The 18,597-nt window shown below is 35.7% G+C and overlaps 1 protein-coding gene across 1 annotated transcript in view; it reads left to right on the forward strand.

The window, feature by feature from the left end:
* The window catches only part of ABCB5 (ATP binding cassette subfamily B member 5), a 107,514-nt gene that overhangs the window by 57,939 nt on the left and 30,978 nt on the right, over positions 1-18,597 (forward strand). The window contains 5 exon segments of the mRNA XM_059932530.1: positions 1,225-1,365; positions 5,456-5,599; positions 6,557-6,661; positions 6,856-6,933; positions 11,497-11,580. Coding sequence (XP_059788513.1) covers positions 1,225-1,365; positions 5,456-5,599; positions 6,557-6,661; positions 6,856-6,933; positions 11,497-11,580 — 552 coding nt within the window.

The raw sequence follows: 18,597 nt of genomic DNA on the forward strand, positions 1-18,597 counted from the left end.
TCACACAAAAATGAAATAAAAACAGGTAGAGATACATACATACCAAAACTTCTTGTCATTGTTATTTTGCCTAGCAGCCTTCTCAGGAAAAGGAATTGTCTTTGATCTGTTAAAGCACCTCTTTAGAAAATTTTATCATGAGAAGTAAAAATTTTATTTTAAACTTGCCACAAAGCAAATAACTCCTGAAAAAATGCCAAATAAAAAATTTCTTTCTTGGTAGAGAAATTTACTGAAAAAAAGAAAGTGACAGCATAAAGGAATGTCTGATTAAAGATATTAGGATAGCTGGTTAAAGTTCATGGTAGTTTGAAATGCCTGATTAACAGTTGTTAATCTTGTTAAAGAATCACGGTGTCCCTGGGAAGCCTTCCGTGTACATCTCCCTTGCACCTAAAATTATCTAAGTCTTTCCATCTCTACTCCCCACCACGGTCAGGGCCACCATCACCCTAACTGGCCTCTTCATTTCTGTCTTCACCCCTCCTCCCATCTCTTCACGAGGAAGTCACAAATTTACTCGCACCACATTCAGATAAGCAGAGAATATGTAACTCCTTTATTCCACTGAAACTGGTCTTATTTCTTGGAGTAGCAAGAAAAACAAAAACTAGACTTAGAGCAATCTGGTTTAGAACTTTATCCTATTCTATGATTTAAGCAGCTTTAAGGTTAACTTGATGGCTTCAGAATTTCTCATTCTTTTGGAGCTGGCCCCACCAATTTTGCTTTTTGGTCAGATTGGAATGGGCAGCAGTGGCAAGCCTGGAAAATGTTATTGTCTCCTGAGATCTATCTCAGGCCCAGGCCCAGCCTCACATTTAACTGCCTTGCTATATGTTATCAATCTGTAAGCTCCAGAGAAGGCTGGGAAGAAGGGATCAGAGAGAGGGTATATTTGAGTCATCTCCCTCACAAACTTCTTTTACTAAGATCCGTCCTTGCTAGTGGAATAATTGTTTTGAATTAAGACGTTGTTTTCTCTAGTTAATTGTACAGGTCTTTGGCAGAAAAGGCACAATAAAAACTATTGTTACTCACTAGCATTTTAGTATGAGTTGGGCTTACTGTCTCTGTATCGAGTCCGAAAACTTTAGCAAGAACTGCTCAGGAATACACCACTTTCAATAACAGAAGCAGTACAATTTTAGAGGGATGCTTAATAAAGTTGCTTTGAATTTTTAAGGCATTCTTCTAGTGGTAACATGTATATTCTCCATTTAGGATATTAAAAAAGCTGATGAACAGATGAACTCAATGGCATATTCTACTGAAAAAGATATCAGCTCAATTCCTCTGTGCTCTATGAATAGCATCAAGTCAGACTTTACTGACAAGTCTGAGGAATCCATCCGAAATAAAGAGGTAATGGTTCAACTATCCACAAGTTACCACCATGTTCTCCAATGAATTTTGATACAATCCTTATAGCATTTAGAACTTATTTACAATAAAACGTTATTATAGCACTAAGTTTACCAAACCAAATTCTTTCCCTAACTTCACTCTAACATCACTGTGACACTATAAGAAAGAGGCCCTCAAATAAGACTGCATTTATGTCAGAGGAAATTGTTGGGGCAAGAAATCTCATGAAAATCCTTTCCTATGTGGCAAACCATGGGTAAAAACATTGGCTCAGGAGGTGTGGTACAGATCACAAACAGTGATGCTCAAGATCAATTTGAGTCATATATTTGAGTCATGCTTATCTCCACTCACTGGATGCAGATAAGCACTAGCATGTACGGGACCCAGTCTTCCAATCCCAGGGTACGACCCTAATAGCTTTGTTCAGTTGGGCAAGGAGCACTTGTTTCCATGCTTGCTTCCCCACTCCTAACCACTGTACCGCCAGGGAATTCCTTGAAAAACTTTTTAAGAAATGAAAACATAGGCCATAAACTGGAAGAAAATATTTGTAAGTCACATATGTGATAAAGGACTGTGTCCAGAATATAGAAAGAACTCCCAAAGCACAGTAATAAAAATACCAATAACCCAATTGAAAAATGGGCAGAAGATTTTAATAGACATTTTGCCAAAGAAGATGTGCATATGGGAAATGAGCACACAAAAAGATGCCTAAAATCATTAGGCATTAGAGAAATGCAAATTAAGTCATAACCGAGATGTCATGATACACCTATTAGAATGGTTAAATCTAAAAAGACTGTACCAAGTATTGGTGATGATGAGGAGCATCTAGAACTCCACATTTTGTTGGTGGGAATAAAAAATTAGTAATCCCACTTCAGAAAATCATTTAGCAGTTTCTTAAAAAGTTAAACATACACCTACTATGATCCAGCCACTCCTTTTCTAGGTTTTTACCCAAGAGAAATGAAAGCATATGTCCACACAAAGTCTTGTATGTGGGTATTTATAGCAGCTTTATTTGTAATAGCCCAAAACTTGGAATGACCCAAGCTTATGTCAACAGATAAATTGTGGTATATCCATACAATGGAATACTGCTCAGCAATGAAAATGAATGAAATATGAATTCATGCAACAGAATGAATAAATCTCAAAGTAATTATGTTGAGCAAAAGAATCCAGATGAAAAGAGCACATACTATGTGATTCCGTTTATTAAAAGAAAACTCTAGAAATTGCAAAACAATCTATAGTGACAGAAAACACATCAGTGGTTTTAGTGGAAGAGCACTGGCAGCTGAGAGGTATGGAAGAAACGGAATACAAAAGCAGGAGAAAACTTACAGGGGTAATGGATGTGTTCACTATGTTGACTGTGGTGAAGGTTTCATGGGTGTGTAGTTATGTCTAAACTTTTCAAATTGTACATTTTAAATATGTGCAGCTTATTGCATGAAAATTATAATGCAATAAAGCTCTAAAACATATCAGATTAAATTTTAAAATCTTTAAGAGATTTGTTTAGCTTTTTTAAACCTTTTCATATCTCTTTACAAAATGCCTCTAATTTCATATATTTTTATATCAAATTCTGTTAAAACATGCTATAACCTGTAACACAGTTAGGTAGCACAGAGTCCTTCATGATTTTACTAAAAATTTTCATTTTGTTTTTACCTTATTTCATTTTATTCTTTTCTATCTTATAACTTTATTTAAGTAATACCCATTTTTTCCCATCTGTTTTATATTTTTAGAGGCAAAAGGGTAGATTATTCTGTAGGAGCAAGACAGCCCTCCTACATTTACTGGCTCTGTAATTTACTGGTGTTGTTCCTAGGACATGCTAAGCCTTAGTTTCCTTACAAAATGACGTAATTTTATAAAGAATTTAACAAAAAAGAAAATTTGTATTTAGTGCCCCACAAAGAGTTGGAATGGAACTTTTAAAATTTCTGTATATTCTGTTGGACAGTGACCTAACTGAAAAGTAAGGCTCTTTATGATGATAATCTTCAGAAAACTTCAGAAAGAAAGATAATTGGTAATCAAATTATTAAGTAACCCCAGGTTTAGCCATCCTGAAAATAGACTTTAAAGGCTTTAGAATTTTAAATGTTCTTTTATTCAGACAATGGAGTTTCTATTATAGTTGCCAGACTAAAATTAAAGCAAGAATTATAAACTATTTTATAGTCTTTCCTGACGTCTTTCTCTGGTTATTAGGTTCGTAAACACCATTACTTCAAGAGTGAATGCCGTGAGGAAGTTTTAACATGTGAAATGCCTCGTAGTTTGCTGTCTACTTTCCTATTCAAAATAATTACTCACTACAAAATTATTCATAAGATTTTTTAAGTTTCTGAAATAAATCCCCTACATATTCCAGACAAGAGTAAGGGGAATTCACCACTGTGTTATTTATCCTCTGATTATTGTGACCACTACCTCCCCATAGCACCCTCCATGGATCCCAGGAAAGACTGGCAGATACCAGAGCTACTTGCAGTGTTCTTTCTCTGTATAAGATCTGGGATTTTGCATAACATTATCCTTCTTTTCATAATAACATCAGCAACAGCCAACATTTATTGGGTACTTACTGTTTGCAAATACTGAGTTAAGCTTAATTCTAAAAACAATGCTCGGGTTTCCCTGGTGGCTCAGTGGTTAAGAATCCACCTGCCAATGCAGGGGACAGGGGTTCAAACCCTGGTCCGGGAAGATCCCACATGCTGTGGAGCAACTAAGCCCGTGTGCCACAACTGCTTAGCCTGCGCTCTAGAGCCCAAGAGCCACAATTACTGAAGCCCACACACCTAGAGCCATTGCTCTGCAACGAGAGAAGCCACAGCAATGAGAAGCCTGCGCACCACAACGAAGAGTAGGTCCCGCTCACTGCAACTAGGGAAAGCCCACGCGCAGCAACGAAGACCCAACGCAGCCAAAAATAAATAAATAAATTTAATAAAATAAAATAAAAAAAATAAAAACAATCCTCTATTCAGCCGTAAAAAGGAATGAAATTATGCCATTTGCAGCAACATGGATGGACCTAGAGATTATTTTACTAAGTGAAGTAAATCAGACAGAGAAAGACAAATATCATAGAATATCACTTATATGTAGAATCTAAAAGAATGATACAAATGAACTTATTTACAAAATAGAAACAGACTCACAAACTTAGAAAACAAACTTACAGTTACCAAAGGGGAAAGGTGGGCGGTGAGGGATAAATTAGGAGTTTGGGATCTCACTGCTATACATAAAATAGATAATCAACAAGGACCTACTGTATAGCACAGGGAACTCTACTCAATATTCTGTAATAACCTGTATGGGAAAAGAATCTGAAAAAGAATGGGTATATGCATAACTGAATCACTTTGCTGTACACCTGAAACTAACACAACATTGTAGATCAACTATCCTCCAATATAAAATTTTTTTTTTTTAAATCCTGTAAGATAGGAACTGATACCTTCTTCAAAAAGATAAGGAAACTGAGGCTTGGTGACTGTAAGTAATATGTTCAGATATTGCAGCACTTAACTTATAAATGGGAACCCCAAAACAAGCTTTTAACCAAGATATTAGAAAAATGTTTCCATAAATAAGTCACAAAACTAGAAAACTTTCAAGCTTAAAATGCTAGGAATACTTTTATCTTTTGTCTCTGCTTAGTTCCTATCTAGATTTTGTCCTATGCTAGAGCATGATATTCAATCCAGTTTAACAGGTGTAAAGGAAAGTAGGCCTGTCATTTCTTCTGTGAGTCTTAGCTCTCAGAACATGTGGGTTAATTTGTACTTTTTTAATGATAGTGACTGAGTGAAATGCCAAAAGGTGATAAGTTGCACAGATAGTCACTTTTGTGTAAAATTTATTTTATGTTTTGAGATCTTTATCAGTAATATGGGCAGTAAAATTTTTCTAAGAAAAATTCTACTTTCTACTCTGTTACCTATTATATTTGATATTTTACATTATAGATTTATTCAAGATTGGCTAACTTCTCTAGGTTCCATTATGCTCTCAAACTGGGGTTATAACCAAGGTATTTTATTTATAGATAAGTCTTCCTGAAGTTTCTCTATTAAAAATTTTTAAATTAAACAAGTCTGAATGGCCTTCTGTGGTTCTGGGGACATTGGCTTCTGTTCTAAATGGAACTGTTCATCCAGTATTTTCCATCATCTTTGCAAAAATTGCAACTGTAAGTAAAATTTATTTGCTAATATTTTAAAAAATTTTAAACAAAGTGTAACCTGAGAGAACAGACCTGGTATACTTTGACTCAGCAAGGGGAAAATTGGGACGTGTAGTAGGTCACCCCTAGTGTGGAATCCATGATAGAAAGGTTAACTAATGTTCTCAGGGGATAAGCCAGCCTCTATTGTGAAGTGTTTGGCTGGACCTTGTTGACTGGGCAATCAGTAAAGAAATTGCTTTGTTTTCTAATTCTGACTCCAGTGCTGTATCAGCATTCCAAAGCACTGAAGTAATAAAAGAGACAAATGCGACCACTCTTTCTTTCAACTGGTCTGAACAATGGCCATTTTTTATTACCAGCCAGCTCAGAGAGAGGAAATAATGAGAGTTTGGGATTGTGCTGGGGAACCCAGGAGAGCTGATGAATTCACGGATCTTATTAGAGCCACCTTAAGTCTTCAGTCTCTTGGACTGTTGCTACGCTGTGTCAACATAGATGCCAGTATATGTATAACTACTAATTCTAGGAACAATTTCTAGAGAAATTTATAAAGGTCTCATATTGCAGGTAGTACTCTGAATAGAGGAATATTAAGAAACCTGAGTTATGAGAAGTTATTAGAAATAATAACTCAATCAGAAAACTAATTTCAATAGTTTCTTCGAAAATATGTGGTGATATTAATAGCAGATAGAGGACTCATTTGTCTGATCCTATATTTACATAGCTTAAGGGAGAGAATTAAGAGTGAATTTTTTTTTTTATTGAAGTAGTGAATTTTTTTTTTATTTATGAACGTAAAGGATAGAATAATGGTACATTTTTTCCCCAGAAATGTGTGGAAATTATTATGTTGAAATTCATTTTTAAAATCCTGATGAATAGACATTTTAGTTTTTTCTTTCTTTTATAATATATTCTCCTCCAATCACCTGATTAAAAAAATCTATTCCTTTTCAGATGTTTGAAAATGATGATAAAACCACATTAAAGCATGATGCAGAAATTTATTCCATGATATTTGTAATGTTGGGTATTATTTGCTTTGTCAGTTATTTCATTCAGGTAAACTTTTAATGAATTAAACAAATATGTACGTGATTACTGTTTTATGTCATCCTATTTGAGTTAAAAATAGTAACTAAATATAATAACTAAATAAAATGCAAATAAGTAAATATAGTAACTAAATGTTCCAAAGAAATAGATAAGACAGTGAAGAATAAATGTAGATTTTTGTTTGTTTGTTTCTTTTCCAGGGATTATTTTATGGCAGAGCAGGGGAAATTTTAACCATGAGATTAAGACACTTGGCATTTAAAGCCATGTTATATCAGGTCAGTGTTTAGTTGGGGTTTTTTCTTATTTTATTTTAAATGTGTTTTAAAATATTCTAGCTTTTAGTTTTTCTTCACATCAATTTCTTGACATAACCTTTCCTTTGATCATTTAAAAGCATCCTTTTTGTGTACCAAGCAGCAACTGTATTAGAATTACTGTAATGTATTTTCTAACAGAAGCAAGTCCAAAATTGTTATGTTCAAAAACGCAGTTTATAGAAAACAAGATTTAGAGTCCACTCCCTGTTCCTTGCATTTATCTTGACAAATCTCTTTTAATGTATAATGTAGTTGTTCTAGAATCAGAATGGAGGCTAAATTAAAACTGAAAAGGGGTGTTAAGAACTACAGTATCTTGGGGAACATGTTTAAAAAGGAGTTAATTTCTATAGTTCTCATCCATATGCACAGTTTAAGTTTTTTCATTGCTGACTTCTTAAGGCAGCCATTCTCTGAATTCAGATAACATCAGTCTAGCTGGCAGGTCGGCTTGCCGCAGATGATCATTCACACCTGTGAAATAACTAAAACTAGGTGTATCAAATAGTAATCTTGAAAAGTGAGTCTTGGGGGCAAATGGCAGGAATGTCTCAGACTGGCACCTCTAAAATTCTTTCAGAAGGCCAAGGTATATTGGGTTACCCTGAAAGCCAGTAATCATTCGAAGCCCTTTGCCACACTTTCTGTCACCAGAGCTCACCGTGTAGGAGCAAATAGCTTCCTGCCAGGGTCATTTCTTTTCAAAAGTAGAGTTACTGTCACTCCAGCCGAGTCGTCAAAACCAGTTTTTACATCTTTTGACTTTTAGCAGTAGTGCTCAAAGGACTGCTGAGTAACAAAACTCCTCCGCCTTTGTGTGCTCTTAGAGGACAGCAAGATACAAAATGAAGCGAGTGGGAGGTTTCCCATAGCAACTTAATGCTCTGAAGCAGTTGGTGCCTAATGTCTTCTCTCAAAAAGGTCCTGTCAGAGACAACTGCAGACACCCCTTAATCCAGAAAAACAAAAATCTACTTAAAGGGTCATAAAATGATTTAATGACTGCACATCTTGTCTCGCTCACATTAAGCTTGTACTTCTGGGGTTTTTTTTTTTTATGAACAATTTATGTCTTTACCTCAAATCTTTGATGAAATTAGGTGGGATTTTTAATTAACTAATACTATGTTTCACACTTGTTGACAATTTTTGCTCATTTTTGTTTTTCTTTGTGTATTTATGTTTTTACACATTCAAGGACATTTATTTTCAATTTTCAGGAACTTTTGAAAATGTTCCCTGAATGTCTGAATGTTTTAAATAAAAGAGTATAAACTTTAACTTTTCCAATCATTACTTTGAACTTTCTTTCTAGAGGAATACAGGATGCTTTTGGTGGAGGAGTCCCAAGGCCACAAGCCAGTTAAACCGGTGGATATTGTTAATCCAATATCCTGATGGCTGATACTGGACCTTACTCTTTTGCCTAGCATTAGCCATGTGAACAGGAGGACAGTAACATTCTTGGATAAAGTAGCTTCTGCCCATAAGAATACAGCAATCTGTAAGCCATAAACTCCTCTTCTTCAAAACACATAAAAAGACAAACAGACAGAAACTCTGTGCTATTTAGCAGATGTTATTAAATTCTCCCATAAATTCACCTGAGCCCCTTTCAGCTTACCATTTGTTTTCCCTCTTCATTCTTTAGCACTCGTTTTGCTTATTTGCTTTCTCAAATTGAAAGAAAAGAGTAATGTATTTGGCTTTTTCTCAATAAATGTCTTAACGAATTTCACTTTTGTCTGTAGTAAGGGAAGTTCCTAATGTACAGTTTTGCCCTAACTCCTATTACCGGTTTTTTTTCCCTAAGATAAGATATTTTAAGTCTTAGAAATCATGCTGAGACTTGCAGTGCTTTTTATAACCATTTTGAAACCTCAGTTGAAGTAGAGGTATTTATGGAATCAGGTGTGGTCTTTTTGTAGGTATAAAATCTCTATTTTATTTGATGACTTGAGATCCTTCCAGTTGAAAAGAATGTTCTAATTGTTGCTGACTTCAGTGGTTATAAATAATCCATTGCTTATTGCGTTTAAAGCTAAATTTATATTTCTTAAGGATAAATATTGACCTATAGATCTATCAGGTTTTTTAAAAGATATGAAGTTTATTTTTGCCTATTTCTCTCTAAATTGGATTGGCTAGGGCTTCTGTGGAAGGTCACTAAATCATAAGATGATGGCATTAGTGGAGATCACTAAGGAGTCTCAAAAAGCTACTTCCAAAAGGATTTGAGGTAACAAATCCTGAAGCAGGAAAAACATGTCATGAAACTCACCTGTAACGTTTCAGTTAGATGGGAGGCAGAACAGGATAGTTGATTAAAAACTCTGGCATCGGGGCTTCCCTGGTGGCACAGTGGTTGACACTCTGCCTGCTAATGCAGGGGACACGGGTTCGAGCCCTGGTCTGGGAAGATCCCACATGCCGCGGAGCAACTGGGCCCGTGAGCCACAACTACTGAGCCTGCGCGTCTGGAGCCTGTGCTCCGCAACAAGAGAGGCCGCGATGGTGAGAGGCCCGCGCACCGCGATGAAGAGTGGCCCCCGCTTGCCACAACTAGAGAAAGCCCTCGCACAGAAACGAAGACCCAACGCAGCCATAAATTAATTAATTAATTAATTTTAAAAAAAAAAAAAAAAGGAGAAAAACTCTGGCATCTGGTTGCCTAGGTTTAAATCCTGGCCTCAGTTCTTTCCAGCTATGTGGCCTTGGGCAAGTTACTTAATCTCTCAGTACCTCTGTTTCCTCGTATATAAAATATGGATAGTCATAGTATCTATCTCATAGAGTTGTGATGATTAAATGAGAAAAGACATACCACGCACTTATGATAGTGCTACTGTAATTTTTTATTTCTAATAGAATTATTGGCAGGAAAAAAAATGGATTTACTAGTATCAGAAAACCTGCTAGCCTAGCTTATAATCATTTTACCACCTGGAAGAGAAGAAGCAAGCTAATTTTTACTCAATACCAGCTGTGTTCAAGAAACTCTGCTAAGTGTTTTAGCATATAATGCCTATGCTGGAAAACAATCCCTAGAGTGCATAATTGCTGACTTGTTGAAAAGCAGTTTTGGATGTCTTGCTGATTGAACATCAGAGAAAGACTAAGACTAGTCAAATATGTATCCTTTGCCTTGCGTATTATAGCAATGACTATACTATAGAATCAGGAATGTAATAGTAAATGATAAATTCTTTTTCTATATTTTCACTTTATATTGTATCTAAAAATTCTTTGTGTATTCCATGTCATGTTGAAATATAGAAAGAATTATGCAATGTAAAAAATATATATATATATATTTTAGTATACGATAAAAAACAGGTAATGTCTTCTAGATCAAGAGTGCTGTAGTTACTATCATTGCTGATGTGTGTTCACGATATGCTAGGCTCTTGACTCGGGTTGTATTCTCAAAGTGGCTACTGTGTAGTGCATATCATGATCTCTATAAGATGCCCTTTGGGTGTCTAGGACCCTAAACTCTTTGGGACACCTTCCCAATCCAGGGGTTTAAAGAGTAGTGATGTCATGCCGGGGTTGTAATCCCCCTGGCCGCTGCCACATTCCTCTACAGGGGCTTTCTTCTCACACAACAGCATGATTAATGCACAGCCTTCTCTCTCTCTTGCTTTTGTTTTCTTAGTTGGCAAAAATGTGTAACCTGGGCATCAGGGCCCTGGCTGGGTTGTAGGAAGCCAACAGTTCTTTTGCTCTTCACTCACTAAAACTTAGTCATTTTTTAGAGACAGTCTGCATGTAGTTTAATCCACAAGAGATATAAGTGGTCTGAGTGCATGGGAGGAAACAGTCAATAACTAATAAAAGGAAATCAGCATTCCTCAAGTTGAGAGGTGCTGAGAAGTGCTATCTCTATTTGCTGTTGAAAATGAAATTGGTTATAACATTAGGCTTTTATTGCTTGTATTTTTGACCTGTCTCCTTCAAATTGCATGCTTTTTGGCTGCAGGGTTTTTACAGCAGCCTTTCTGCCTCTTTAGCTTCCCACAAGGCCCAGTACTTATAAGGTCTAAGGGGGAATATGAAGTGTCAGGGAAAATCTCACCTATCTGGGTCCTGAAGAGAAGGAGACAGACTTTTTTTAAATTTTTTATCATTTATATGTTTAGACAGAAAGGTTTGGAAATATTTCTAAATTGTGTTGTGCATTACCTTACTTTTTAAGTAAAATCTGCTCTCCACAAATTACTTGTGGAGTAAAATTACAAATTATTTTGTGGTTCGAAATGACCATTTTAAACATTGATTATTATACAATATTGCAGCATCATAATGAGTCCAAGCTGTTGGGCTTAAGTTCTTCAGTTTGTATCTAAATATAGATCTTTGTGAAGTAAGAAACAAAAGTTATTTGATCCGTAGTTCTTACAAGAATTAAGGGCCTGTGAATAAGGAGGCAGGCAAATGGCTTCTAAGTTAATATAGCAAAATCACAAGTCAGAAAAGAATCTTTTTGATGACCATATGTTAATTCCCTTTTTTCTCTAGGGTATCTCCTGGTTTGATGATAAGGAAAACAGCACAGGAGCCTTGACAACAATATTAGCCATAGATATAGCACAAATTCAAGGAGTATGTATATTGCTTTTATTTTTAATTTATTTATTTTTGGCTGCGTTGGGTCTTCGTTGCTGTGTGCGGGCTTCCTCTAGTTGTGGCGAGCGGGGGCTACTCTTCGTTGGGGTGCGTGGGCTTCTAATTTCGGTGCCTTCTCTTATTGAGGAGCATGGGCTTTAGGCTCGCGGGCTTCAGTAGCTGTGGGGCGCGGGCTCCAGAGCGCAGGCTCAGTAGTCGTGGCTCAGGGCCTTAGTTGCTCCACAGCATGTGGGATCTTCCGGGATCAGGGTTCGAACCCATGTCCCCTGAATTGGCCAGCAGATTCTTAACCACTGTGCCACCAGGGAAGTCCCTGCTTTTATTTTTAAATGGTATATGTATATGGTATGCATGCATGCGTGTACACACATGTGTCTATGCATATATGTGAGCTATGCTGAGATGACCCACATCATTAAGGAGACCAGGTAAGTCTCAGGGCTAACAGGGAGCTCTCAGTGAAAGATATAAAGAAACCTTTCAGTTCTGGACATTTTTAACCAAAAATAAAGGAGATTTAGGACATGTAATAGGAAAACCAGAGGACGAAAGAAGATACCAAGAATGAGTTAGAGAAAAGAGCTCAGAATTAAATAGTAAGATAAGAAAAAGTAACAACATGAAAACACACACACGTAACTTAGAAGTTTTAATAAAAGAATGAAGTTTAGTTTTTCCTTCCCCCCAGAAAATAAAACCTTATTTAGCATAATATGTAACATGTTAAATTCATATGTATCTGGAAATGGTTCTGTGCTAGTTGTTATACAGATCAAGTTAAAGAGATATGTGTGATCATGACTGGTCACAATATGTATAAATAAAATTCATGTTTATGAACCATATTCAAAATCAATGACAGAATGACCAGCATAATGTACATCAAAGTGACGCTTAAATATTTATGGGGAGTAGAGTAGTGTGGAAGAGATGAAGAGTAATTTATTAGTTTTCTTCCAATTATTTTAATAAAATTAACCTTTATATTACAAGCAGGATTTCAACTATAATTGAGAAAAGGAATGCAAAACAAGATTTCCCACTTTTAATTTAAGTGAGATAAAGTTTTTGATCTGTTAAAATAAGAATTCTAGCAGAATTACAGACTTTCCTTTTTCCTTATCATTCACGTGATAGAAAAGGAAAGTCAATGATGCACCTCCGAATGACAGAAATATCTTAAAAGTATTTTCTTTGTTGTTTAGAAATACTGAAATGTTGATTACAGTATTGCTACCAGAGCAACAAATTGTCAACTAAAGCGGCTCTTCAAAATTGTATTTTCTTTTGGAAGCTATTTCCACAGGACATGGCCACTATTCTAATTTTTGTAACTTTTGCAAGACTTCTTTGTTCAATATATACATACAAGGATAGATTTATATTACTAGAGAATAAAACAAGTTGGTTACAATTATGAATATTCACATGCTTCTGTATTGGTTTGGAAAACTAATTTTATGATGTAGAGAGAGCTCAAGAGGAAAGGGGGCATCATCTTCATCTCTTCCTGAAATTCTTTTTGATAATTTTGAAAACAAGACTCTAAATTTCACTAGATAGTATTTAAATTTTAAAGTAAGGCTGAGGAGCTGGATTTTACTTGTATAAGTGGGAAGAAAATGATGGATAAAATTTCACTTAATAGTTAACTAATGAGCATAGCATTCATCTTCCATAGCACAATAGAATCAGATAAATGACAACATCTGTGTTTAGAAATTCAATGGTTCACTACTTTTGGCAGAAGTATCAATCCCTATAATTCCCTTTGAATCCCCATTCTACAAAACTTGGGTTTTTTTTTCCTTTGCTGTGTGCATGTTTTTCTCTTACTACCTATCATCATTCAGATCTTTTAAGAATCCAGTGAAATAGGTATTCTTACTATAAGCTATACTTTATATGTGAGACATCTCTTTTAGTATTTACTTCAATGAAAAGAACAAATTAATACTAAAGACCAACATTACTCTCCTAATACCCATTAGTTGTTTCTAATACATAATGTTGTCTCTCATCAAGAAAAATTAATGAGAATATTTGTCAGTGTGATTCCTTATAAGCCTTTGACTAATACTATTTGAATCATTTGAAAATTTCCTGTTTCAGTTAGTAAATGTTGGTCTCATGATAACTTCTGGGCAAGTCAAATCATTTTCATTAAATAAGAAGTAGTAGCTAAACACTAGATGGCTGGAATACTGATGGCACAGTTAAAGTTGCAGAATTTGGAAAGCATAGCAACCAAAGAAGTATTCCAAGAGTAAGACTGTGTCTACTGGCATATAATTCACATAAACCCTTGCTTTGCCATATATAGGTAGATTCATATCTAACTTGAATGGATTCTCTTTCTATCGAAGGAAGATTATTTACTAATCCTATTTGTCCACTATTTCTTTTCTCACAAAGACACACCACACTAGAGATGAATCAGGAAACAATAATTTGGGGTCATATAGCCTGTCATATCAACTTAAGATATTTCCATCTCAGTTTCTTCATCATGTAATTTCAGTTACATGTTATTTTATCAGATGTATTAGGGTGAATGTTTATAAACTAGCCCTTTAATAACAGTAAATATTGTTTTGAAACCCTTACTAATCACCAAAAATATAAGCTCCTGGCTATTTTTAGATGTTCTGATACTTTGAGAGTCATGAGAAGAACATGTTAGTGAAATAAGGTTATAGGACAAAATGATTCCTGAAATAGTTGATTGAATACAACCAATTTAACTGGTATTATTTCAGCCCAAGGTAATGGCTTAGTGCCAGTACATCTGTCAACAGACTATTTTCTGTGTAGTATGTAGTTTTATTAAAGGTATAAAGCCATTTTAAATTCTTTGGGAGACTGAATTTCACAAAATTACAAAGTATTATTTCTGTATATTTTAGCAAACCCTTTTCATCAACCAGAAGTCTTACCTCACTTTTGTCCACATGAAAGTGTGTAATTGATGCCACAGTGTATACTTGATATACCGACAGACACAGTGTTAGTTCCAAGAATTCTCATCAGAACTACAGTTACATTGTCCCAAGGAATAAAAAATTCCTTTATTAATTCCTAGAGCCCAGTGAATTGATTAGGTAGAGCTAGGGTATCATTACGTGGACAATGGTGACCTCACTTTTTGGTTTAACTTTTTGACATGGAAAGTGTATAAAACAGCTTAACATTACTTATAATTCAAACAATGTGAGTAGTCATTGAAATCACTTTACCACAGTATACGGTTGGCATATAATTGCTGTTTTGCATTACAATTTTAGGTTGAATTCATTGAGACATTATCAAGTCTACAGCAAAAGCTAATATCCAAAACCATAGTGGTAAAGGTGGTCCTTCCTATAAAAAAAAAATTTCAATCTCAGCCCTGAACTCAAAACTTTGCACTGAAACTACCACTGCTAAGCCCTCAAACTGTTGTCTGGAAAGACAAGTCAAGAAATTCAGCTTCCACTTTTGACAAAAAAAGAAACAAAGATAGTAAGGTCTGTAGGAGCAAATGAACTTCGCCACTGGTCCAATAATGTGTGATAAATTCATTTATTTTCCACAAAATACTTGCTAATGAATAATACAATGAAGAACAATAGGCCTTAAACACCTTACATTTTCACAAACTTTGTACATTTGTCCAACTAAGCCTTTTTTTTTTTTTCTGCTCTACAAATATTTTTGCCACCATCAGTTGTAATACATCTCAGCAGATTACACTTTAGGTTATACTCATCTAGTTTATCTCTCAACTTCTTTGAAAATATTCTCACCTTCAGTTGTTCCACACAGACTATTCATAGCAGCTAATTTTAAAGTCACTTCAAACTCAGTATCGACTCCTCAAAAAAACCAAAAGTTGAGCGGTATCAGTAACATATGTCGACCCATCAAGAGCCAGGGAAAACTACTCAAAACGACCTACCTTGGTTTTCAACTGACAATTGATATTGCTGTCGTTTTTCTCAACTTTTTGAGCAGTTGTTCTCATCAAAACGCTAATCATCTGATATTAGTTTATGCTTTCTGAACACATTTCTTCCACTGCTGCAATCAAGCATGATTTAATTAACTCACTATCTGTGAGTGACTTTCTTTGCTTAGCTAATAAATGAGCCACTCAGAAACTTACTTTAGCTTCAGCCTTGTTTTCACTTTTTAGTTTTATGAAGAAATTCTGCTAAGATGTGTTATTCCATTTTGTGTTATTTCCATTCCATTTGTTTCCCATTTCTAATTTTTATAAATGTTACTTTCCTGTGAATTAGGAATTTTGTGATGCATGCTTAGTCTGCTCGACCTGTTTTGTATATTTTTAAGACTATATAGTCTCATGGCATAATAAAGACAGCACTGTGACATCTAATTAGAACACAAAGTGATCCACAGTCCATTGTGCCTTCCTTAAAAGCAGGACATCCAAAGTCCACTTTTCTCTTCCTTTCTTGTCTTTAGATGATGGGCATACAGTGGTAATTTTTAAAACTAGGATGAAATATTACAGTACAGCAACACACAGGGCACTCAACATGCTGCCAAATTATATACAATCTCATCACACTGAGCAGCAGTACAAAGTGAGGAGAGCGGCACATACGGTTTCTCTAGCAACCCCTCAACTCCATCGTTATAGTCGTAAGACAGCCATAGACAATAGGTAAACAAAGAGGCATGGCTATGTTACAATAAAACTTTATTTATGGATACTGACATTTGAATTTGTAGAATTTTGATGTGGATCGTGTTCATTTATTTTCCTTATCTCTTAACTTTTTGAATGTATGTTATACAATGATAATAACTTTTAATGTCATTGTCTGCTAAATCTAACATTTGTGTCAGTTCTGGGTCAGTTTCAACTGATTGATTTTTATGCTCATTATGGGTTCTTTTTTGCTGCTTTTTGGCATACCTGGTAATTTTTGAGTAGATGCCACACATTGTGAATTTAACATTTTGGGGTGCTGAATATTTTTGTATTTCTAGAAATATTCTTGTTTTGTTCTGGGATGCAGTTAAATTACTTGGGAACAGTTTGATCTTTGGGGGGGGGGTCTTGATTTTAAGATTTATTAAGCAGGACTGGAGCCAACTACTGAGGCAAGACCCTTCAATATACTCTACCCAATGACCAGTGAATCATGAGGTTTTTCAGTCAGGCTGGTATGACCAAGCATTGTTCAGTTGAATACTCAAGGAGGACCCTCTGCAGATATCCAGATTTCTCTTTTTGTATACCTCTCTCTTCTTCAGTGTTCTGTGCTGCAAACTCTAGTTTCCTTGGCCTCTCCAGACTCAGCTTTGTCTACTCCACTTACGGAGTCTGTTGGGCTCTATCTCAGTTTACCCTTCCTATTCTGAAACCTGGAAGCTCTTTTAAGGGGTAAACTATGGCAAACATAGGGCTCACCTCATTTGTTTCCCATTTCTACCCTTGGTTGCCTTAGGTCTAATATCTTGAAAACTATTGGTTCATATATTTTGTCTATTTTTTATTTGTTTCAGATGGGAGGACAAATCCATTCCCTCTCTTCATGTTAGCCAGAAGCAGAAATCCTGCCATATAGAATTTTATGTCTGCAATTGCTTACTGAGTATCTTTCCATTTATTTTCTTATGGCAGCCATTCTGCTGGAACTTTCTTATCAAAGTTGTATTACCCACATTTAGCATAGCATTTGGATATAGTAGATACTCCATAAATAATTGTTATCTGCAGAACTATTTAATTATGACTTTCTGCTCTTGATTTCCAACGAAAAATTCTATCTTCATGCATGTTGATAAAGAATCTAAAGAAGTTTAATTAAATTTCCCCTGATTCCAGTTCTAAATTCTTTCCAGAGCTACACTATTCCTCTAGGTCTTTAAGGCAATTTTTAATTTTCTTTTAGTTCTTGTAGTATTGTTCAAGGCCAAATGTCCGTTGTTTTCTGTTAATTCTTCCTGGAACAGGAAAGATATATTCAGATCCTTCTTATCCTACTACCATCACCAAAAAGCAGGGTTTGTGGCCTGTCCATGGCTGCGTTGACTGAATATTTCAGTAAGTTTCTGGTAGCTTAAACTAAAATGCCATTTAGAAAGGTATATGATCTTACTTTCAAGAAGCAGATTAGGGCTTCCCTGGTGGCGCAGTGATTGGGAATCCGCCTGCCAATGCAGGGGACACGGGTTCGAGCCCTGGTCTGGGAAGATCCCACATGCCGCGGAGCAGCTGGGCCCGTGTCCACAATTACTGCGCATCTGGAGCCTGTGCTCCGCAACAAGAGAGGCCGCGTTAGTGAGAGGCCCGTGCACCGTGATGAAGAGTGGCCCCCACTTGCCACAACTAGAGAAAGCCCTCGCACAGAAACGAAGACCCAACACAGCCATAAATAAATAAATAAATAAAATTTAAAAAAAAAAAAAAGAAGCAGATTAGTACAAGAGTGGATAACTCAAGATTACTGAATAAGCAAGGTTATGCAAGTGCAAGTCACTTTATAGAAAGTTCTTATGTCCCAAACAAAAATCTCAAATACAAGACCGTTCCATCAAAAATTTGGCAAGTTTACACTTGGATGTTTTTAGACATGAGGTTGGTGTGCATACTCCTTAGACTAATTTTAAGTGACTCTCAAATATTCATCTAGTGTGCCTCTGGTAAGTACCTCTACCTCTTTTTCCAACACACCGCATAATTTTATACACAAAAACTACAATCTCCAGCATGCTTTCTGTCTTTACTTTTCCTGTTTTTCACCTTTTTGCTTCATTTTCTTTTGATTTCCTGTAAAGAGCTGTAATCTTAAAGTAAATAGGATAAAAACAGAGGAAGGTGATGAAAAAAGGAACTATATTATGGCCACCTAATAGGAAATACCCAAACAGAAACGAATAACTGTTCACTGGATATGTTTTACACTTTTGTTAATATAGATATCGTGCCAAAAACTGAGATCTGAAAAAGAAAAAGTCATTGACCTCAAAATAAGAAAG

The sequence above is a fragment of the Balaenoptera ricei genome, chromosome 9 (genome assembly GCF_028023285.1).
Source record: "Balaenoptera ricei isolate mBalRic1 chromosome 9, mBalRic1.hap2, whole genome shotgun sequence".
Taxonomy (NCBI): Eukaryota; Metazoa; Chordata; class Mammalia; order Artiodactyla; family Balaenopteridae; genus Balaenoptera; species Balaenoptera ricei.